This window comes from Syngnathus leptorhynchus, chromosome 8 (assembly GCF_054491065.1).
Source record: "Syngnathus leptorhynchus isolate UIUO chromosome 8, UIUO_Slep, whole genome shotgun sequence".
NCBI lineage: Eukaryota > Metazoa > Chordata > Actinopteri > Syngnathiformes > Syngnathidae > Syngnathus > Syngnathus leptorhynchus.
In genome coordinates, this window is record NC_141202.1 from 4,315,008 (window position 1) to 4,339,799 (window position 24,792).

The 24,792-nt window shown below is 40.9% G+C and overlaps 1 protein-coding gene across 4 annotated transcripts in view; it reads right to left on the reverse strand.

Annotated features, from left to right (window-relative positions):
• Nucleotides 1-24,792, reverse strand: part of ptprub (protein tyrosine phosphatase receptor type Ub) — a 116,474-nt gene that overhangs the window by 18,468 nt on the left and 73,214 nt on the right. For 2 of the 4 annotated variants that reach the window (XM_085918164.1, XM_085918163.1), the window contains exons 8-19: nt 20,659-20,976; nt 19,593-19,702; nt 17,448-17,649; nt 15,278-15,380; nt 14,921-15,194; nt 10,464-10,500; nt 7,249-7,387; nt 6,059-6,082; nt 5,717-5,871; nt 5,136-5,323; nt 1,320-1,392; nt 1,165-1,241 (exon numbers count right to left, since the gene is read on the reverse strand). In XM_085918164.1, the coding sequence (XP_085774290.1) occupies nt 1,165-1,241; nt 1,320-1,392; nt 5,136-5,323; nt 5,717-5,871; nt 6,059-6,082; nt 7,249-7,387; nt 10,464-10,500; nt 14,921-15,194; nt 15,278-15,380; nt 17,448-17,649; nt 19,593-19,702; nt 20,659-20,976 (1,700 nt within the window). The remainder of the gene's footprint in view (nt 1-1,164; nt 1,242-1,319; nt 1,393-5,135; nt 5,324-5,716; nt 5,872-6,058; nt 6,083-7,248; nt 7,388-10,463; nt 10,501-14,920; nt 15,195-15,277; nt 15,381-17,447; nt 17,650-19,592; nt 19,703-20,658; nt 20,977-24,792) is intronic. The other 2 variants (XM_085918166.1, XM_085918165.1) reach the window with 1 other exon arrangement.

The window sequence follows — 24,792 nt, forward strand, 5'->3', positions numbered from 1 at the left end:
GGAAAGAAAAAAAAACTGAGGTCGAGATGCTTTTAATTTTGACATGTTGTAATTTGAAATGGCACTTTTACTCGAATGACGCGAATCCTCCTTCAAGTCAAAAAGTAACCACGGTAACCCAGCAGGATTTTAATGCTGTGCCACTCTAATGAACATCATCACCAGACATCATTCCAGAAGGGCGAGAAAAAAAAAAAAATCCCTGCGGGGTTACTACGTTGCTGTTACTAAATTTGATTTGTCATAAAAGGTTAATCCAATCAAAGTGACCTCACTGCGTAATAAGTTTATCTTATAAGAAATGTGCTTTCAAATCTACCCTTCAGAAAAGCTTTGACAGAAACCACAGTCTGCTTTCAACCATCCAAGGTAGTGTCGGGAGAAAAATCATTCCGCCTCAGTTTCTCACCGTATCGAGTCCCAGTGCATGGTGTGCAAAATAAATCTAGTGAGACAAAGAATCTATATCAGATTGCCACACTTCCCTTGACATAACTCAACAAATCCACAGCAGACACAAGCATGTGCTTCTTTCTATCTTTAGCTGCTTGCGACAACTTGATATTTTAAAATGCTGAGTTTTCTTCCCTGCAAGTAGCGTTTTTTTTCTCCCCCCCCCCCAGCTGTCTATCAGCCTTTCTGAAACAAGTGAATGGGGGACAGATATGGATGAGAACGCATGGAATCAATTTACCTATTGAGAAGAGGTGAGAATCACTTGATGTGTGGAAAACACTCAAGGAGAACAATGGAAAGGATCATTACCCATCCCCGATTCTAAATCCTCAATGTCCAGCACATCCATCCCACCCACGCCCAACTAGAGATTGAATAACATCAATCAAGTCGATTTCATTTAGAGGGATTAGTAGCGTCCTACAAAAAAAAAAGGTTCATCTCCTCTCCGTGGTATTAAATGCGTTTATTCTCAGGGTTTTAATAAAAGTGATAGCTGATTTTGTCTGGGTCGTGGGGGGTGGGGGGGTGATGCAGCGGTCGGTTCGACAAGCGTGACAAAACTAAGCAGGTTTTTTTGATTGGATGAAAGTGGGCCAGCTGACTGATTGGTTTATAGGACAAGAGAGTGACGGCCTCGTCGGAGGTTGGATTATTTTATCTCCTGTCAAAGACTAAAGGGAAAAAGTCAAAGAGAATCAAACTTACATCAATGTAGTTGGCGTTGATATAGTCGGAATTGGGGTCTCCCAAGAGAGGGTTGAGTTTGACTCTGTGGCGATCATCTGACAGAGAAGTACATTGAAGTGGGAAAGGTATTTTATTCTGTGTGTGTGGTTTTTTTTTTCATTATGATAACTTACATCCCAGTAAGGTGTCATGCCTCCCTTTGGTTTTGTCTTTCTTCTTTGTGCAGTCCCAGCCATCAAAAAAGCTCTATGAAGAGAGTGAGGGAGAAAAAAAAATGAATAGAGCGCATAATTTAAAATGAAAATTAATTAAATTGAAATTAACCATCATCCATTAACTTCATAAATTGAATGTTTATCAGCGATTTCTGAAGAGTCTCTCAAGAAATGAATAAGTAAATAAAAAAAAAAAAATTAAATACATTTGCAAACCCCCCGAGATAACCATTATTGTACTGTACAAAAAATTCATTTTGTTTTCCTGATATAAGTTCTGTTTAAATAAGATACCGCAACTTTTGACGATCACAATTCATAAAATGAGCATGTGATAGTACCACCAAATTGTGATTGTCCAATCAGTAAACCATAAGGACAGTTCATCCGGGCAATAAGCATACAAGAGGTTCAAAGCTTCTCAAACATCTTTGGTGTTTGTTTGTTTAAGGCCACATGGTGTGCTTGTCTTCTCAAACCCACGGAGCAACAATTAGCATGCACGGCTTACTACCTACACACTTTGCGACACATAAACAAGGAAGGAAAAACAGGAGGATTCCAAACAAAGCCATAACCAGCGCAAAGAAAAACTCCTCTTACAAGTCACCCCGAACTTGTTTGGAAGGGCCACTGTGGGGGCCTAAAATTAGTTCTACAAATAGCCCACTCAGATGTCTGCACACAAACACCCATGCATATTTCAAGACTGGCATACCCCCCTGTGGTTTTCAGCCACTGGGGAAATTCGATGAAACTCTGCCAAAGTCTGCATGCTGAGCAGGGGGGATTACAATGCAGTTCTCCCCACAAGAGAGCCAAGAAGCAGCCAAATCCTCCATAGGATTACACCCTCCTCCTCACTTGTTCCATGCAACCCGCCTCTCTTTCAATCCCTCCTTCCCTTTACCGCCTAGCTCTTTACATTGTGTATACGTCTCTACCGCTCCTCTTAAATTTTCATGCCAGACCTCGGAGCTCTTTTGTTTCTCTGCTCTCATCACTCCTCAGACGTCAACAGAGGAGAAGGGAGAGGAAAAACAAAAGTCGTGAAGGGAGGGGTGGGGGATATTGAAGGAAGGCAAACCTGGCGGAAGATTGATTAGAAAGCCTCACTGGCAAGGATGAGTGGTGTGGGTTGGTTAAGAGGATCAATTAAAAATGAGCAAAATGAGATCAAAGCAATTTTGTAGGTTTCCAAATTTGGACTTTCTTTTTCAGGGTAGCTTTACCTGCATGAGTGCGTTCCACGATGCTATGTTTAGTTTTAAGAGTACAATGATCCTTCCTTTCAAACTTCTACCTTGTATTTTTCCAAATTAGAGTGTTGTAACCTTTTTTTTTTTCCCGCAAGTGCACTTTATTTTATTTTTATTTTTTTAACTCAGTGAGTTCATCATCTTCACTGACCTCAACACGGAGAGGCCAAGCGCTGTAATGAAAGTTTCAAGTCGCTCCAGCAAATCTCCACTGTTGCCGTGAGTCGATGTCGACGTTTGCGTGGCGGGAAAATAAGCGCGGTGACATCAAGCGGCGGGCGTAAGAACCACCTTACAACTCGCAGTAAATTATTGATCAGTGTTTTTACAGAACACAGGTATTCCTCCAGGGAAATAAAAAGCTTACACCCGCTAGGGTAGTGTAATATGATAGTCCTCATCAATTTCCCTGCTTTGAGAGACACTCCATCAAAACACATACTCTAGCAAAGAGGTGTGTATTGATTTTGTTTCGAGAAGATTGTGCTTTTCCCGTGAGGGACACTTTAATGAGTCTACAAGCTTAGTTCCGGGAGAGAGGGGGGGGCACCACCAACAACCAAAGACAAAAGGTGTTTTCTTTTCTTTCTTTTTTTTTTTTAATTAATGCAACAGGCTCTAGGTGACAGCAGTGGACTTTCCCCAAGGTGTAATCTCACCTCTCAGCCAAAAATTGATCCACAGGAGGAAAGTACACAGAGATCATGGCTCCTGCAATCTTACAACTACTGACATTTGTTCTTTCTGGCTGCTGATAAAAAGAGATGATTTGAGATGTGAAACGGATTTTACAATTTGCACATATCAAGACTTTTGATTGAATACAAAATAAGGTTACAGGGCCGGTTCTAGAAAAGTGAAGTTCTGGTGGAAAGAAAATCACATAGCAAATTGGATTTACATTCCCCAAGCCATTTTGAATGCGTGCATTGAATTGTATTATATATTTCAGGTGTGCATGTAAATCCGAGATAATTCTATCACTCATGAATAAAAATGGAGTGACATAATCACTGGCAATGTGATCCAGATTAGCTTTGCGATTCAGAGCAATGGCACGGTGATTATGGAACACTGTCACTCTTTTACCTCTCTGTCTATCCATCTTCTCTTTCTTTCTATCTCTTATGCCGTTCAGGGGTCACAGAAAAGCTGAAACCAATCCGAGCTGACTAACTGTGACAGGCAGGATTTCACCGGAACTTACTGCGAGTCAATTACAGCGTCTGACAAATATTCTCCTGATCTGTCTCTGCTGTTGACCAATCAGCTGACAGCATGATGTCAAACTCAAGCTTGTGATTTGCCAAGACAACCACACCAAGACAAAAAAAAAAATCCTGCAGAAGACAAGTCAGTTTCCTCATTTGCTTGCCTACGATCTGTTAACAAAGGAGAGGAAGCCTCCTGAGACGTTTCACCTCATCAGTCTTGTCTCGTGACACAAGTTCTTCCGTCGACACGTATGTGAATGATTTATTCATACCTTCAACCTCAGTGTGATCCAGATGCCTTTTAACACCGCTAATTAATTTCAGTGGGCTGTGCAAAGGGCTCGTGGATGATGTCAGAGGACGACTGATGACTTTCCCCACAACTCTCTGCTCACTAATAAACGTCAAATACGTTCGCCCAGTTCGTCTTTTAATTTTTTATTTTGCAGTATGAGAAAATTGGGGAGGAACACACCATAGTTCATATTCCCCCCCCTTTACGATTATATGATGCTCTCACGTTATTATTAGTTCGACCCTAACAACGCAGGCACTATCGCATCGATGACGCATTACATCCGGGATTAATTCATGCCATCCATTGTAACCACGAACAAAAAAAAAAAAAATGTTACAAGTGTCTTTTTGAGAAGGACGCTTTAGAAAACCGATTGGCAGTGACCTTGTAAGCATTTAATTTTTTTTGAATGACATGCATCTACAGAAATACATTTTGATTGTACGCATTGATGAATCACACTTATGTAAATGCTGAAATAACACAAAAACTCTGTCTCGCCATGATTTCACGGTTTCATCCGAATCAGGAAGTGATTAGGATTTCTATTGCCCTGATTGGTCAGCCAAAAAAAATTTGGTATGCTGCTGAAGTTGCCACCTCGCCCAATCAGATTAAACTATTGGACTCAATTGTCAAGACCCTTTCCTGAGCAGATCAGAGTGGAGCGGTCCCAGATTGATACTGTGAAGAACTCCGTCGAGTATCAATCTGGCTTTTGTCAGGTCAATAAATTATACCCATGCAATTCACATTTCAATATTGCACAGACTAATTTAGTCGTAAAGCCTCCTTTGTCAGACATCTTGGTATTTGACACCAGTGGAGACAACGAGCATGGGTTGTCAAATCAAATTGAGAAAACCCAAGGCCCGGGGGCCCGATTTAGCCCGCCACATCATTTCATATGGCCCTTGAAATCCGTATCCACAGACTGGCCCACGACAAAATAACTTTGATTTAGAATTAGCGTCAAGGATGAGAGCAAAGAACAATAGCTCACCTCATATTCCTGTTTAAAACCGTAGCCCTCGGCCGTCTTCATCTGGTTGATGTGCTGGAGCAGGTCGGCTACACGAACGGCAGGGTGCAGCTGCCCCGTGTGATAGGGGGAGCCTTTGCGTCCGCAAGGGTGCCTCGGGGAACCTCCCAGCAGACTACTGGCCTCGTTCACCGAACTGCGAGGATCACCTGCAACAGGCCAGGTCAGCATTGTAAAGTAGCTAAATACCATGTTTATGCTCTCCTAAAAAATCTCATTGTGATCTATTTAGCATTTGATAAAAACAATTTAAATATATTTAACAATCTATTTTCACAAGTCTGTAGATGACCTCGTTGACTAATGTGAGTCGCCCACCAAGAACTCTTACAACTGGGCAGTAAACACATCTGTCTCTTCCTTGTCATCAAATCGACAACACAAAAAGGGCAATCAATTAAAAGAGAAATGACAAGAATCCCAAATGGCTTCTTTGAACTAATTCCACTTTTACTCTGAAATTTGTCAGAGGGCCAAGACGAACCTATTTTTAGCACTTGGAGATTCTGAAAATCAATTCTGGAAAATAAGCCATCTCTTACTTCGGGTTCCACAAGTGTGTGCATCCATGAAGGAAAGAGCCATCCTCTCATCTTCTTGCAAAGTGCTCTGGTCGGTGAAACTGCGCTCCATGGAGCCCATGTGACTCTTCTCCTGTCGATATGTAATCGGCGTCTTGTTCATGTTCACAGGTTTCCTATTAACGAATACAGAAGACGTCAAATAAACCAACGAGAGATAAAGCATCATAGTAAGAGACAAAGATCAGCTTCTCAATTATTTTCCAAGGCTTCCTGCTGCGTGATAGACAGCCATAGCACAAGCATGTAACTGATGGGTCACAAAACAATGGGGCGGGGGGGAAAAGAGCTATAATCACTTACGGATAATAAGAGTAGTAGTTCCTTCTGGCAAGAGTGCAGGAGGAAGTAGAAGAGGAGGAGGAAAAAAAAATCAAGAAGAGATGTATGAACACATGAACACAATGTCAGCTGAAAGCAGAATGTATCGATTACAGTGAAAACCAGAAGCTGGAAATCAGCTGTGCAGGTGACCATGTGATGCACGGCAGAATATCGACACACCGAGCCACGGCCGAGCACAAGGCGTGTGTGTTCCATTCATTAGACTGTCTCTCGTGGTACATTTCAAGCGCCAAGCCACGTGGCTTTTCTGTCACAGCAAATTCAGTAATCAATCATCTAAAAAGGGGGGGAAACTTCATGGTCGCTCAGCGCAGGAGCCTGAGCTCATTTGGAGAATAGTGCAGACTTTTAAAATGGACATTATTCAATATCAGTCAGGAAACTGTGTCAGCCATTTAATAAGATTTTCTGCAACCATTGCTAACCTACCAATTTTGTGTGCTGTGTTCTTAAAATATTAAAACCAGTGGAACGTCCATCGTCAACTGTCCCTGAAGTGGTATCAATATAAAAAACGAATTTTCTTAGGGCTCTGTTCTAAGTACCCTTTTCTTTTGCCTGTCTACTTGCTTCCTATTGGCTTTTTAAAGTGGAAGGAAATACACTCATTTTTATTTATTTATTTTTAATTTTATTTTATTTGAACTTTCCAAATATTACCAACTTCTCAAACTTCACCTCTAGAGTGAGGGGAAGTTTTGTGAAAGCAACAGTTAGCCTTGATAACTATTGATATTAAATGTGTTTTTATTCAAATAAATGCCTGACCGTTGGTTGCACAAAGTTATTAAAGGCTTGCAAAAGAAATGGCTGAATAAAAAGACTCGAGACCTTAGGGTTCACTGGCTAATAGTCTCTAAAAGCACACCTTTTCCCTCCCAATTACCATCTCATTTATGCTTCGGTGCTGTGCTTGGTGTCTGTAATTAAGTAGCTAATTGAATTGCATTAGCCGTTAATTAAATACTTAACATAGTGAGATGGACTATGCAGATGAGAATTGTTGGTCCCTTTGATGCATTATAAGGAAGCGAAAGCCATGGAAACAATCTTTACCAAAATAATAGTAAACTTCCCGAAAATTTGCTTATGGATCCTTGGAAGAAAATTAAGGAAAACAATGAGGCATGCTTCCGATAAAGCTTTACCCTTTCTTAATGATAATGATGACAGCACCCAGCAGAAGAATGAGCACCACCAGGCCGCCGACACACACTCCCAGAATCAGCCCCATCTCCTCCGAGCTCTGGGACACCTCCAAAGCCTTGCGATGGTCTTTGCAGGCGGCTAGAAGAAGCAAAAAAAAAAAGAGAAGATGAACTTTCAAAAGCAGTGCCGTTTAAAAGTGTCAGAAGTTGTTCCAGAAATGATTCACAGAGACGTCATTTAAAGTAGATGCGGCGGCAGAGAAAATTCACATCTTTGAAAAGACAACCCCCCCCCCTCCTCTCCCCCTCCCTCAGCAGGTAGATACTTTTCATAGCACAATGCATCTATTCAACTTATCCTGACTACTGAGGACATCTGCTGAATTCTAATGGCTTTCTTAATGCCATCACTGCATTTCAATTGCAGTGATATTTCAAAAGGGCCTTTTCAAATTGCTGCCAATAATGAAAGTGTCATGCAAATCAGGTAGAGACAGATTTTGCCAGTGTAAGCCAAACTAACAAACGTATCACCCAGGTCTTATGTTTGACATACAAAGAGACCTTTAAAAAGACAAATATGATAATGATGATGGCAGTAAGACGAGATTAATTTGAGGATTTTCATCAATTGTTTACATTTCAAATTGGGATGTATAGCCATTTGAGCCTATGTACACATTGTTGCAACAACACCCTGGAGATGCTTCCCCCTGTAAACACTGAATTATTTATCATATTTCAGAGACACAAGTCCCCCAAAGAGCAGCCCCTGATGGACACTTCCGAGGCACCCCGCTCTCTGTGAACAACTGAAAAGGTGCTCTAGTCTTTCTATAGGTTCCTCATGGAGGATATTTCTTTGTCTAGTTCATGGAGCCCACTGATCTACTTTTCTTGTGTCAGTCAGCACTCAAGGCCTCGCCAGCCCTCAAACCAGTCTTTCCGAGGCCAGTGGAACATCTCGAGAGCAACAGAAAGTCAGAGAAGGCCTAAGGGTACTGCTATATCTCGCAGTTTGCTGGGGACATAAATGTTTTGGGGCAAGGAAATGAAAACAGAGTATCTGTAGCTGGCAGCCTTTTATGGATGCAGCTGTTTGTTTAAAATTCAATTCAATTATTAAATGTGACTTTAAATATCTCATCTGGTGGGAATTTCATTTTGAGATATGTGGAATCTGTAACAGTGGCAGAGCTAGATTTTTATCCTTGGCGGGGCTTTGGGGTGCCCGAAGCAAAAAAAAACCAATAAAAAAATATAAAAATTCCAAAACATTCATTTGGACGGCCAGGGAGCAGCAAAAAAACATTTTGACAAGGGTTAAGTTTGATGACAACAGTTTGACTCTGTACAAAAATATTTCAAACATTGCAAAAAGGAATTCCATGAGCAAAAATTGGAAGTTAACCAGAATCATAGAATTGTATTCAACTTTGGAGGCTCCACTTTATCGGCCCCTGGTATTTGGTTGCTCAACATTGCTAAAGCACCAAGAAATTTCAATGACACAAACCTTTCCATTTCAGGTTTCTGCACACTTTTGCCACATCCAACTCAGAATATTCATCAGACTGAACATGAGCATGAAATGGATTTCCGTGTGAATCTGCGCGTCTGCCAGTTGCCCCATGTTGGAAATTGGCGCTTAGCGCGGGAAATGAAAGTCTATTGTCACACTGAGCCTGCCAGCAGATCCTTAATTAAACTGTCACCTGGAAGTTGAAATGTAATCTCCAGTTTTTGTATCAAAGCCGGAATCATTTGCCTCCACTTGGCCCGAGACGTGCTGCTCGATAAAAAACAGCCTAGGCGACGATGACGCCGAGTTAACGGTGGAACGATCACTGACATCACATAAGAACATTTTTGACCCGTCACACTTTGATCTTTTACACATGTCAATTTTTTGTTTGCATTGTTTTGGTAGGTTAGTCATAAACTACGAAATGGATTTGGACTAAAAATGTGGAATGATAATTGAACGGCGGTATCTTTTGAAGGCCGCGAATTACAAACGCTCACTCAAAAGTACACTTCTTTTTTCAGTGTATGCGTTTTCATGATTCATCATGGCCGCCCCTCTTCATTCTCAGAGAACCAGGAAAATAAAACAAGACAAATACAGCACTCTAAAATGTTGTTCAACCTTGTGCTCAAATGACCTGTAATTTCCACAAGATGTTCTCCTTATTTCATTCTACCATTTACTTTTCTTATCTTTTTTTAAAGTTCCACTGTACTATACACTGCTCAAATGACCTGTAATTTTCACAAGCTGTTCTCTTTATTTCATTCTACCATTTACTTTTCTTATCTTTTTTAAAGTTCCACTGTACTTTACAATGTCGGCTTCTTTTCTTTAATACGACCAAAAATTGAAACATTTCCTAGTCAATTTCTGTATAAGAATCTCTTTACTGCTATTTTTACACGACTTGAATTCACTGTGATCCGACAGCAAAGGGAGGATGTGGGGAGTTGAGATTTCTTCTGCCAGGAGAATTTAATGTCAATTTCCTTGGCCTTTTCATGTCCTCTCCAATCCCAAATCTAAGATACAGTAGAGGTGGTGGGGGTTGCTGGGGCGCTTTCTCATAGCAAGGCTCAGGTTAAGGCTCCATGTGGAAGTTTTGATGTGGAGGACCTTTGGAGGCTGGCGAGGTCATAGCCCTTCAGATGTAGCCCATCTCGCGGACCGCTGATGAGAACAAAGAGGCTGCCTTTGATATACTCGTCCCAGCAGCTACTCGCAAACAAACACGATGAAAGCCTGACCTCTAATCCCTCCCAGCCTGTTGCCCTTTTCGCTGAAAACCACAGCCAAACAAGAAGGGCTGTCTGAGAACATTTGTCCACATTTCCACTTTTCTACTTGTGGAAAAAAGCAGTGCAACATAGACTCGGCGAGCTATTTACCAGCGATTTCTTGAAGCAAACAAAAGAGTGCTAAATGTTTCAAGATTGTGCTGTCATTTCTGGACTATAAGGCACACCTGAATACAAGCCTCACTCGATAAAATTTGTGGAAAAATCCTGTTTTCTTCATAAGCTGCAGGTGTTTTTAATTAAAAGTGCTCATTTCAATTATTCCCAAACAAATTCTCCTATAATATTATAAAAATCATGAAAAAATCCATAGATAAACCGCACTGCAAAAAGTTGCAGTTTATCATCCGGAAAATACGACAATTATGTAAAGTGAAGTCAATTACCTTTGCGAGCAATGCGGATGCAGTTTATTCTTGATTCCTGCAAAATAAAGAAAAACAACACACACAAATGGATGAGTGTTATTTCATATCAACACAACACATAGACACCCGCAATTATCATGTCTAATGTTAGCAACTTTGAGTGGGCCGAAAAATTTTTCTTTGACAGTTTGTTTTTCTTTGCAAATTAAATGCAGCTGAAAATGTCTTCTGACTAAAAAGGACAAATTACCGAAGATTTGAGAGTTCTATTTAACAACACGAAGCTGTGAAATCTCGGCACATCTGAGAGCTGCGTTAGTTTATTAAAGACACAGATAAGAGTTTTTTGCCGGAGGAGAAAAGATTAGAGTTAAAAAGGGAAGATGATTATGAGACAGTTCCAAACCGATGCACCACTATGAAAAGGAATTCATTCCATTCAAATTCAAGCTGATGACATCTTGAAGTTATAAGAAGGGACCTTTGTCAAATAACCCTAATGAAATTCGAGACGCTAATCCAATTCCAGCCTGCCACCTCTTGGAAGAGATGCATTATCAAATTAAAACTTACACATGCCAATCTCGCGATTGTGGGACACTTATGCAAATGAGCATATTCGGAAATGAGCAAAAAATGGACTTCCTAAAACTGACTAAATTGCTTATTTGAATTGAAAATGTACTCCAAGCTCCACTTAAAATACAGGCACCCACCGTGTCTTGTTATTTCCACGAAATTGCTAAATTTACTTCACATTTCTTCGTTTATTTACTCCAATATTGTTGGCCTTTGCAACAACACCTGCCTCCAAATGTGCAATTACTTGGCATGAGGTCGTTTTGTCTTTTGATGAAATTTGCATTTCTTTCAAGGAAGAGTGGGCAAGATGAGCAATGCTGAGGAAGGCTTAAATCGACACAATTAGTGGGCGTGTCTAATTCATTAAGCTATCAGCTATTGTACTTTTACCCTTTTGTTTATTTATCGATAACTATAATTACTTTTTAACTGATCCATGAACAAATACGTACAAAAGGTTATATACAAAATAACAGACTGGATTAGGTGAAAACACAGAATGTGCAATGCAAGTATAATATGTATAGAAACTACTGTATAGTAGTGTCTGTGCATGTGACTTAAAGAGGTGGGGCTTGATGAGAAGGCATGTGACATCAGTTTTTGCATGTGAGTGTGAGCTGTAGCCAACAGCAGCTCCTTCTCTTGTGGCTTTCCTTCCCTACACGCAAGGGTATTGCAGTAAATTAAAAAATAATCACTTAAATACAAAAAACCCCAATGGAGGAACACTATATTCACTAATTTGGGATAAGGAATTAAAGAAAATGGACAGATTTGTTTGTATAGGTTTATAAAATTGAAGTTGACTCTGTACCAAAGGCGTGTGCTTTATCACTTGCCAGTTTAGCAGAGTTAATTGGTAAGCTTGGCATGCAAGCTCACACTTTTACACATTCATTTAATTGTGCACAGTGCCAGTCATGCTGCAGGGGCAGGTGGGTCCTGGCACCTTCAAATATACTCCCTAAATGCCAACACAAGGGTCCAAAGCACATATCAATCCATGTGTGTGTGTTTGAAGTCTGAGATGTTGCATTCGCCAGCAAAGCTCCGGTCTTCTTCTATCTTAAGACTTTGAAGTGCCTCTTTCGACAGATCAATCAAAGCAATTACACAGGCTTGACAGTCACTCTCGAGATAATTAGAAGCGCTAAACGCTAAATATTATGAGGCCCCATACTGTTCAGACTACTCACACTGCTGCCACTGTTGCAAGAGTACCGTGTGTAATTTTGACTGTCTTAAAAATGACAAGAATGACACAAACCCGGGAAACTTTGATTAATGCGCGAGTCAATAATGTACGGCTACAGATTTTCTCTTGTGGCCTAATGCAGATATGCCAGTTTGTATTTTCATAATGTTGTCATTATAAACTTGGAGGAGGCAAGACGTTGGATCGTTTTTCATCACCAAGTGCATTGCAGGCAGGAAAGGTTTTTTTTTTTTTTATCCAGGTACAATATGAGATCACTTCGAAAAGACCAGATGCAGTTTTGCACCAAATTACCTCCATGATTGCTCAGAGTATGCATGCGCACGCACCCCAACACACACACAAAACCCAAAAATGAATTTTCCTTCTAATTATCCGTCCTCTTGTTTTTATCCTTCTAGATAGCAGCACTGTGGTTTAATGGAATCAAAATCCATTAAAGAATGTTATTATGATTTTTTTTTTTCCACTCGAGGCAGGTGAACTATTAATTTTCTTAGAACAAACACGCATTGATTAGCAATATGGAATGCATGGAAGATTTTTCTGAAGAAAATCAAAGGTGAGCTTATGGGCATGCATTGATGCAGCAATCTTTCATGACATTGAGTAAAAGCACAAAGTATGACTTTGTCATTATTATTGCTACAAAAGAACGTTTTCAACTTGGTATTAGGTGATATCAGGTCACTGCAAGTGTTTTGTGTATTTATGATATTGACACATGCCGACAATACCGCAGCATCTAGAGCTAGGTTGTCTTGGTCATTTTGTGTGCTCAAATATTACAATAATGTTGCATCTTATGCTACCCATTCTGTATTGTCCAGGCACACTTGACCAATTATTAGAAATATTTTGGTAGTATGTATGTTTGCAATACAATGGAAAGCGCTAATAGCGAAATTGAGCCATGTTGAACCAAACGGGTACCGTCACATATCGAAGGACTGTGCCAACTGTGTGATGCGGAACTGTATTTCTGCACTCATTGTGGGTCATGGAGTCTGGGCCACTGTCAAACTAAACAAAATCTAATCCCTTCCGCCAGTAAACCCCATTTAAGCCCACGCTTAGTACACTAGTTAAAATGAAATGCTCACACTGCATTCTCTCACTATGTTTCTCCGTTGGATTGTGGTAATGAATGAGCCAACCGCTTCTGTTCGTGGGACTTTATAGGACACGGATCTCCATAGTTTAAGAGAACAATAGCTACCAACCAGATCGAGATGACATCACAATTTTGGAAGTAAACTATTTTTTTTTTTTTGTCCTCACATGATTAGAATTTCACTGACTAGCTCTAGGCTAAGGCTCAGAGTGGGAGGGAGATTGTCAAACACAGCACTGTAAACTTTTACCTGCTTTGCACAATAAAATTCTTATTGCAAGTGTTGCACGGGGGGAATGCTTATTTGTTTAAAAAACAAAATCAACTGCACGTTCGATCGGTGCAGTATGTGCAATTCTTTTTCTTTGGTTGTGTTATTCTTTTGGTCAGTAGACAAGGCAACAAAACATAAAAAGGAAGAAGGAAATGAGTAATCGATATATTTAAATGTGAACGATTCCTGGTAAATCGGGATGTCAGTTTCTCAAGACTCGATGCCCAGACCCAATGTTCACCAAGTCAACAGTGTCATTTGTTAACACGATACCTGAAACGAGGTTGAATTACTTTCTCACCTTAACCGAACAATCGTTTTTCTTGGAACTCTATCAGATACGCTTTTGATCTGTCTTCCAGTTAGTTCGTTCACACCAAGAAAACTCCACCAAGGTGGGGAAACTAGAATTTGATTCAACACGTCAGTCAGGTGATCTATTCGGTGCTTCTTTAATCTTTACTAACCTTGATCTTAAACTAAACTTTTTTGATGAGAGTTTTGTGATTATATTTTGCAGGGCTGTTTCAAGATCCAAAAAGGAAACTAAAAGAAATCCTTCATGGCAAATATTAAAGCAGTGGCACTCTCCCTCTGATCATTTGCACCTCGGCCCAATTATCATTAAGTAATTGCTTCGTCCTGGTAGCGGCTCTTGTTGTAATCGAATTTGGAAAGGTAATGCCCTTTGGGTATGGTGAGAGACTCCAGGTGAGGGGGCACGGATGGGCCCGGAAACTCAAGATTGTGCTTCTCAACTCCACAACGAAGAATTTCTAAAACCAAGTTTCTGTGTTAGCTTATTCTAAACGCTCAACTTTCAGAGACGGGATGAATTAAGGACAAACATGAAATAATTTGAGTGGCGAGCATTTGGTCAAATAAAACAAACCCGAGCAAGGCAAGCATGTCAAATAAAAGCCAGACGAGGAGGACTTTGCTGTTGACTCACAGTAATTCCCGTTGATTACAACTTTGCTAGCCAAGAATAATGCCTGCGAGTAAAATGCAATTTCTGGCATCTATTGTTTAACAGAGATTCAAAGTGGTGGAAAATGCATCATATCCACATAGTGAGACGGCCAAGTCCAAATATCGCCATTTCCCCAACACTTTCACGGCATAAACACTCTTTTCAAATGTTGTGAGCCCAGACTGTTCTAACCCAGCATTAGCTCAAACAGATGATCATTAGGTTCGCTCATTGTTGGCTGCAATTGATTGTGTTTACTGAAGCCGACAACTGGACAAAAATGATGCCAGACTAGTGGCAGTCAAACACTCACCCCTCTGAAGTTACTCATAGCCTGGAAGTAGACAAGGTAGCTTTTGCGTGGGTCCAAAGGCGTGTTCCAGTAGCCGTTGTAAGTATGATTGTCCCCCACAGTGAAGGGACTGGCCTCTGGCAAGCTGCTGGGTGGTAGCTCAGCGGTGTAGTAGTGCGGGGTGCCCCGGGCCAAGGCCTCACCGTGGGACATCGGCAGAGGGAAACACTCTTGAAGCCCCAGCTCCCTCTTCACTTTCTTTACAGTCTCTTCCTCGACCACCACCTGGTATGTGCTGGACATGAACAGATTAGAGCGTAATATAAATCATGCAGTTTTTGGAAGGGGAACTTTTCATTTGAGATGATTTTTCTTCACCTGACTGGTGCGCCCCTTCCTTGAGCAGGGCGCAGCACGACAGTTATTGTGTTCTCGGTTTCACTCAAGGGAGATGGAATGTCTCCGTAATCGAATGTAGGCGCTGGAAACACATTATTCAATTCAGATTTATGACATATATAAAGTACTGTGTAAAGTGCTTTAAATGACAATCTCAATATCACAATTTAAATATTTATATATATTTCTTTTTTTTTTTATATATATATAAAGAACCCTGAGATGGACCAGTTTTCTAAAACTGAAAGCATCCAAGACATGTCAGAGATTGTAAGTTATAGTTTTATCAGATAAACTCAAGGCCCGGGGGCCAGTTACGGCCCATCACATCATTTTATGCGGCCTGGGAGAATAAACTGTGACTTCATGTGTCAATACTAAAATTACACTCTTCACTTTTAAGAAAATAGTGACATTTCTAGCATTTTCTATTATCTTTCATCTTTTTAAAATATTTTACTCGTCAATGATTTTATAACTCGCGACAAAAATGAGTTTCCCACCCTTGCCTTAATACGTCCAATTGTAGAACTGGCACACCAGTATGCCTAAAATGGCTAGCAGAGCGAATATAATAAATAGCCATATCCACATATTCAGCACATTCTTCAACTTCCCCATCAAGCTTTCCTGGCTACGGGTCCAATTAAAAGTCATGGTCTTGAGGCTAAATTGCTTGGGTTTTTCATTTAAAAGGATTTGGCTCCTCCCTGGAGTTGTGGCAGCACATTTCACTTTAATATCACCACTCAATTAGCAAGGGAGGAGAGTGAAAACTATTCATGTAGAATAAATGATTACTATATTAAAAATGGTTGGCTTACACCAAAGCATCCACTAGTGAAATAAATTAGGTTTGGGCATTAATTAAGGGCAAAGGGAGTGACTGGCCATACATTTACTTTTCAAGCAAGGCTAATGTTGATGTCTTGACGGGTAGACTGACCTTGAAGAATACGTATAATCGAACGTACACGTGTGGATACGCGGCGATGGCTATAGTTTGCAAAAACGTTAGCGTCGCTAAAGTGTTCAGTGATTGCAAGCTGCCAAGTTGAGAGATACAGTACTCCGTTTAAGTGAATCTAGGGCCAGCAGAGGGAGTTGAGGAAAGCTCTACAAAGACTTTTGGGCACTTTTTACAAACTGGCTTTGTGCCACAGTTTTCTATGACATACAGCCAGGAGGTAGAGATTGTGCTTTTAATCTATAATTAAACAAAACGACCTCTCAGAAGAGAGATTTAGGCAGTGCGAGCGAGGCGCGGTTGGCGTGCCTTCTCCCAGCGTACCTAAGAGGTGCAATGCAATCCCTAAACAAGCACAAATGCGCCATTAAAAGGAGAGACAAAGAGCAAGGCCGCATTTCCATCAGCATTAATAAGCTCGGAGAGTCCCAGATGTGACTGGCGGTTCCCAAGAACACACGCAACATACTTCTTGATAAATAACATTCAGCTGAGTGCTCTTGGTGATGTTTCTCCACAAGTTAATTAATGTCGTGAGGACAAGATGACAGCCTGAGAGATGCTATGGAAAAATCGCTTCTACAATAGAAAAATGGAGTGGTCAAAAGAAAATTCACATTTGCAGTTGTTTGAATTCGGAGGTGAATTTGCGTGCTCCAATGATAAAAGTGATGGCACAAAGTACAGCCAATAGTGTTCACATTACTGCTTAAGGATGGGCAATTTGGCAAGGTCGGGTTCGCAAAGAATGTTTTTTTCTTTTTGGAAAATTGGAGGATGCTATGCTTGTATCTGTTCTGTGAATTTAATGTCAAAGAGTGAAAGTAGAGCAACACAAAAGGTATAACATGCAAACTTGTAATTTCCCGTGTTAACTGTTAAGTGCGTGTTCCAGTTACTGGTCACACTTTTCCTCAAAAATGGAAAGAAAAGATCTACAACTGTGGTGCGTGAGTATTTTCCCAGAAAGCACGACTGACTCTATGTCGCAATATTAATATCTATAAATAGCATTCTCAGTTGGCAAATAAAACAGTTTTAATTATCCTTCATTGTGGTTTATAAGTCTGCCTGGAACAAGAAAAGCAATTTCTGAACATGATGCCTTGTGATTCCATCTTTCAAAATCTGCATAAGATGTTTGTGGCCAGATGGTCCAGTGCAGATGGAGTAATACAATACCCGAGATGTTTGTGGTGATTTCAGTCAGGGCTGTCTGGCCAAAGCCCTTCCCCGTACGAGCTCGTACAGAGATCAAGTAGGTGGTTCCTGGGTGAAGATTGGAGAACATGTGATAGGTCTCGTTCTTTAGCTTGGAGACGGTTCTTCTTGGTCCTGGGACGTTGATGCCGGGATCAGATGACTCGATGCTCTGGTAACTAATCTGGAGGCAAACAGAAGTAAAAACATGACAAGTCATGGGACTGTCAACAGCTTTTAAGTTGGGAGAACTTGACTATTTAATTCCCTTGCAGAAATCTGACAAGGATGAGCAAGAAGACCTTTATGAGCTGTAAAGAAGTCTCGCAAACACAAATAACATGGTGGCCATTGGGAATTTTGGGATAGTCCAGTCCCGACAAAAAAATTGTTGCACGTCAGGACTCCTTATTTTTCTTCCTTGACAATCTTGCCATGTTTTTGCGGGTCATTAAGAAAACAATACACGACATGGAAACCTCAAAACCCAATTCAGGTTTTCTTGTTGCGGCATCTCGGTAGATGTGAAGAGTTGCCAAGAGTTTGTCACCGCCGCAACAGTCCACTTCAGTTGCTTTTGGACGCATCGCTCAAGTGTGCGGTTGGCTTGAGATACCACTCGAGCCACAGATTTACTGATTATCTCTAGAAGAGCTTTTATTGGTGCTGGAAAAAAAATCCTGCTGAGCAAGGCGCATTTGAAGGCTTGTAATACAGTCGATGGGCACAGGCAAGAGTGGACAATGGTTTAGTGCGAGTAAAATGAAGAAACTTTCTATAGCTCTGTATATCGTCAGCTGAGGGAGATCCACAAGCAACAATCGACTGCACTTCCAAGTTATTGTGCAAATGATTGTGAAATTCAAGAAGAAGCTGCTGAAAAAAATTGTTCAATAGATACAAGAATACAAAGTCGCTATCAGAGTTCCTCTGCTAAAATGTAACTATTCAAATTCAATTATTCTCTAACAGTTGATTAAGTTAGAATTATGCCGAGGGCCATTTGCAATTAGACAATTTAGAAAAATCTGGGAAAAACATAATTTGCATAATAATTTGCAAAGTGGTCTGTCATAGCGCAAATATTATCTTTGAAAGAACGTCACAAGGAAGCCGAGGCAGGAAAACGTTGCTCGACAACATGGCCGACAGCATCACACATGTATGTGACATGTGTTATCTATTAATGAGGCTGGATCTGGTTTATGCTTCGAATCCAATTTTATGATATATTGTCAGTGAGAAAGAATGAAGACAACTAATTCATACAAGCTCAGTGAATCAGATCATCACTGGTACAAAATGTGCATAAATTTTTGATAACTCTTGTTCTCATTACATCTCAGCTGATTCTGGGCGGGTCAAACCTGAGGACTGATTCCCAGCCAATCACAGGGCCTTCTAGACAAACAATAAATAATGATGAGCGGCATTGTACTGAGCAGCCAAAATGAGTGCGAGCATAATTCACATCCACTGCTTATCACTTTGTACTCATTTTTAAGATCTATGGTCTTTGTAATCGCTGGTCCCCTTCGGTGGTACTAATTCTTTATCCAAAAGATGTAGATTGAATTCCAAATTGTGTGTCCTTAAGGTTTTTTTTGTCTTTGGCAGCTCCACTGTAATTAGTTTGTGTTAGGAAACTGGTGATTTTGTCTTTTCATCTGCTGTATGTCAGGAGTTAAATTCTGGATGGTGCAAAATGTGCAATAATAGATAAGTCGCCATCACCGGTTGCAGCAGAGCAGTCAAGCATTGTGTTTCTCCAAATGAAACCATGTGCAGGAGAGTGATACTATGGAAGACGTTGGGAGTGTCAGGAACAGTTCCAGAAACAATTACAAAAATAAACAAAGGGAAAAATAATTGGATCAAACAGTGTAGATACACTGTTCGTTCTTGCCAATGGTGTAGTAAAAATTAGTTCACCTAGTGTTGAACCAAAATAATAAAAGTGCTTTACCCTAAAGGACATACCAGCCAGCTGGGGGGAAAAATAGTTACCCCTATTCAGCAGAAATGGCAGAATCTTTTTTCAAACACATTTATCATGTGATCTTACAAAATGGAGTCAGCAGATGTTTCTACCTATAGTGTGTGTGACATTTGTTTTATAATACTCACCTCATACTGGGTAATAAGGCCATTGGGCTCAAGTGGCTCCTCCCATTTCAGGAAGATCATGTCATCCAATGGAGTGAAGGTCAGCGACTCTGGTGCTATGCCTCCTGGGACTGCAAGACATTGTTATCAAAATAAACTCGGTCATATTCATATTGATATTCGGGGAAATAGAAAACTGTTTTCTGCCTTGCAGTTGTTCATTCCCCAACTGTTTTGCCTTGTTAGCATGGGGGAAAAAAAAAGTGATTTGACCTCGGTTATGGTGCCAATAATGTGTGAAAATATAAAGTATTACCCGCGGATGAGAAGGAAGCAAAGAGAGAGCTATCGAAGGGTTATTGGGGTGACAGATATATTTTTTGAATTATGAAAAGCACCTTTTATTATGCTAATCCAGCCTGCTAGAACGCCATGCTCTGAATTAATGTATCAGGGGGAGAAAAAAAAGAAAGGAAAAGTTACATAATACTCTTCATCTTCACATCATAACCAGCCTATGATGGATGAAATGTGTCGGCAAAGAGGAATGTGATGCACTTTGTATGGTGACTTGGAATGCTAAAGCAACCGTTTCAACGAGCTGTAACAGTCTCATCTGACATTCAAAGTGAAATTAGCTATTGAACTAATTGATGCGATCCATCAAGACGATATAACAGTAAGTGTGGGTGACTGTGAAGAACGAAACGGCGGCGGCGGATACGTGAAGCTGGCCGCCAGCCATATCCTTTTGACTCGTAGCGCATTTGAAAAACAAATACTGTGCTGCCAGCATTTAGTAAACAACAGATGGTAATCACTGACAGACAAGCTAATATATGATTCACTTTAGTGGGAGAAATGGAATGTAATGTGCTTCGCTCAAGCAGACGTCGATATACGACGGGAAACAAAAATGCTTTTAAAACCATGTATGGGCGGGAAAACAGAAAATAAAAACACATTTGTGGAAAGCAAATTCTAAAATAGCACAAAACAGTGTTGATGATTATATGCTGTCATCTTGTTTGTTTTGTTTTGTTTTGTTTTGATTCTTTTTTCCCCCAACCTCCTCCCTGAGACTTACTGTCTTCCTCAGTCTGGAAGGTGACCTCTCTGCCCTCTTTCTTGCCCTCCGGGTTGGCCAGTGACAGACGGACATGGATGCCGTGGTAGGGCGGCAGATCACGCAGCGTGAAGCGTGAGGCGTTGTGCTCCACGGCCAGGCATTCACGCACGGTGGTGTTGTGGCCGCCGCCGCCTCCCGCCGTTGTGTAGCGGTAGCAAAGGGACACTGAGTAGGTGTGGCAGCGTGTCACGTTGAAGGCTAAGTTCTCCCACAGTAGGGACAACTGCCTGGGTTGGATGTCTGTGGCTGTCAGGCCTCGTAGTGCACGCATGGGCTCTGGATGGATGGGGGGAAAAAACAAACAGGAAGCATGAGATGAATTGATATACAGTCTTCATAGAAATGGAAATTATCAGGGAAAACTTTTCCATTTAAAAGTTGTTTTTTTCTCATGGCAATTTAACTTCCGACTCACTAGGTGGCCATGTGCCTTCTTCCGCTGTTAGCTGTTGGTGCTGTTTGATCAATTCCTTGCCATCTATTCTACATGAGAAAATTGTTTTCTTCAACAGGCTTTGACTTCTCGTACATTTAAAAACGGGCACAGTGAGACGTCGCTTTGGCCCGGATTTGTGTTTTTTTGTGTCTTGAATTGAGCATTCAAATATAGACATACATTAAACAGATCAAGTTTTTATGTCCCACCAAAATTCAATTTCTGACAATTATAGTTAAAAACGCTTAAATAGAAATGTGATTTTATATGTTCGGCCTATCAATTTGGAATATTGAGTTGATCATGAGAGTTCGACCACACGTTACTTAGCCTGACCCACTTAAAGTGTATTGGAAGGTTACTACTGAAATGAATATTTGTTATTCCAGAGCATTTTTAAAGATGTCATTGTTTTCCACAGCCACTTTGGCAGTCCTTTAGATATTTCCGTTCTCGAAACAGCTTGAGCAACAAACGCAACAGTTGCTTGCTTACAGCTCCTTCTTCAGCACAGCTAGAACACATGACACTTGTGCTAATTAAACGGACAGTGCGCTGCTTCATGTTACTCTCAACTGGTTTCATTTTTAACTAGTAGTCCTCATTCTTTGCCCTGTGGTTTAATTCTCAAAAAAAAAAAAGAAAAATCAGAACTATCAAATTCAAAGGCGCTCACTTGACGACTCATTGCGTATTTTTAGAAGAAAGCTAGTTCATTCTGGTCGTATCGGTGTTAATGTTGCTATAAGAATGACAACTCTCTTTTTTTCCATGAATACTGAAAGATACACAGAGGCTTTTGTGGAGCAACGGACAGAACCTCCAGTGTTCAGGAGGGCATCCCAAAGCCAAGGACATCCTCACCATCAATGGGGGCATTCATCAGTTATGAACACAGTCAACGCCTTTTTTTATGCCAAACAACGTAACGTTAGACAGTTTTTAATTATCATAAGACATATGGGGAATGGGCGAGGGGGCGGGGCCTAACAGCAGGTTGATAGCAGGGTTTCGCGCAAGTTAAGATGAGGTTATTCAGCCTTTTTTTTTTTTTTTTTACTGACTAGTGCACGGAAGCTTAATAAGATGGCAGGTGCATCATTAAGCAGAAAGTTGTCGACTAATTTAATTTGAAAGATGCTCGCGAGTACACTACATGCAAATAGCCCATCTTTTAATGCCCTAATATACATAACTTTCTTTCTATATTGCTGTGCCACTTCATCATCTCTTCACTTGCTATTTTATGCAGGGTGAAGCACTACAACAAGCGGGAAATAACATTGTATACAATACCCAACTTCATTTGCATTTATTACTGCCTGTGGTAGCAATTATATTGAAGTAAAATGCTGTGACACTTCCAATCTACACAGAGGGCTAGCTGCAGTCACTGGCCGCCTCTCTTCATTTGCTTTTGTACAAGATAGAAAAATGACCAAAACATTGGCTCCAACCTCGCGCAGATTAATGTGGTGGAAAAAAAAAAACGATTCGTAAACAACAGCATACATACAAAAGTAGCAGTGTTGAGAGTGGCTGCAAAGTATTTCAGAGGTGTAATTGAGAGTCTGCACAGTCCGAATCAAATAAAGAGTGGCCTTTAAATGGTGGCTTGATAAAAAGCGGCAGCAAACAGGCCACAGTGTGTTCATTGTGGCTTTTCTCAAAGTGGACATCGTGCCAAGCCTTGCCTCGTCCTATTTGTTGCTGTGCCACGGGGCGGCTATTCGCTGACACCCCGCAGCCGCCCCAACAAGCTCGAAAAGCTCAAAGCGTGGTGTTGATCCTAAGAGATCCGACGTGAGATTGGAAGTGACAGGTTCTGTTTTGTTGTCTCTGCTAAAACTGTGACACGGGACAGCTACGTCGCGGCTGAGGAGGTGATTTGGACTGACTGAGTCAGACGAGGGAATAAACATACGAGGACGTTCGTGTCTTGTCTTTCATTCGGTGTACGTGAATTCAAAACATTCCAAAAGTGCATTTACACACGGTTAAGTTCAGAAGTATTCGGACAATGTGTGTAGAGTCTCTTTTAATAAATATGTGTGTAGCGATTACGGTTATATTCCTCAAAAGATGAAAAGGTTGATTTAATTCTGCTAACATATCAAATGTTTAGTTTTACTTTGACAATATTTTCCATGCATGTTGATAAAAATTGTAGCAGCGACCTTAACTCACTTCATAACAAGGCAGCACTTTGGCAAATTTGGAAAGAAATCTTCAAAAAAGACTTCAAGCTGTTTACTGACACTCTCAGTAGAATTTTATTGTCAAAGTAAATATGAAATAAGAGGAATTAAAAGAAATTGTGTTTTCAACAATCAAAGACCAGCCTAAAGCTAGGCCCAAATAGCTTAATGCTAACACAATGGAAAACTCCATTGACATTCTATTATATTAGCGGTTTGTTCATATATATATTTGAAAATGAACATTTAGTTGGAGATTATTTAAATTTTACTTTATAACTGCATAACACTTTGTACTGTGATTGATCCTTGTTTGCCGTCAGCCGTCGCACTGGTAATTTCTCAAATTTCTGTCCGGCTTCAGTGTCGGGTCGGCCCCATACAAAGTGGCGCTAGCTCCAAGAGCGGCGGGGGCATCCATGGGCACCTTCAGTGACCCAGAAGCAGTTGGAGGTCCATTACTGCACAGTACTTCAGGGACCACCTGGAGTACAAATGTTCACCTATCCTCCGTGATTTACTTGAGGCGTTCCGGGCTGTGCTCATACACTTTGCTGATAATTAAAGAAATGGCTCATCAAGCATACCTGGGTAGCAGGTAGAGACCCATGTTCACATTCACGGAGATTAGTTTTACAGTACCCGCCCGAGGAAGTGGATTGGTGTGATGGAGCCAGCTACCCAAAATGATTGGAAGGGAGAAGACTCGGCATGGCGGCAGATTAGTCACAGTGCTGGAGCTGCAAAACGTGCTTTCCCAAAAAAAAAATCCCTTATGCTCACTAGATAATTACCAGCTCGCCACAACAGCCCCACCGTCAATTTTCTCGTGCTCAAACTTAATCAGGCCAACGGCAAGGGGGCGATGAGGATTGGGAGATCGTATGTGGGGTCAGCAAGGGGTAGTGTCGACCAGATGGTTGAGACGGTGGAGCTCTGAGCAGTTGGTGATTGCAGTCTGCGGGAAGGTCAAGAAGGTGAGTTGCACCAGGTGGAGAACTTTTTGCATTGTTATATCTCACTGTGACAACAATGAGTGGATCACAGAAACGTGATCCACTATAAATACACAAACAAGGTTCATGGAACCGAGTCTGAAAAAGCAGCACGACAAGCGTGTTTGATTTCACCAATCCTAGTTCCCTTTTTTATCAGTGTGCAGTAAAGCGCATAACATTACTCATCCCACATGGTTGAACAAACCAATGGCAGCCATTGAAATGTAAATGCTCATTAAAGGAGTTTAATGACTTTCACAAACACTGACACCAGCAACTATGAAGCCCTTTTATTGCTTCACCTTCCTCCCCATTCACTGTGCACATTAAATGTCACAAAGAGAAAATAACCTCACCCACACATCGGCCTCCTCTCCTCCTCTTTTGTCCGCCATCCAGTTTTTGGGCTGCTATTATCTATTGTTATTTACTCTGTTTCATGTTGTGAATGTTGGAGATG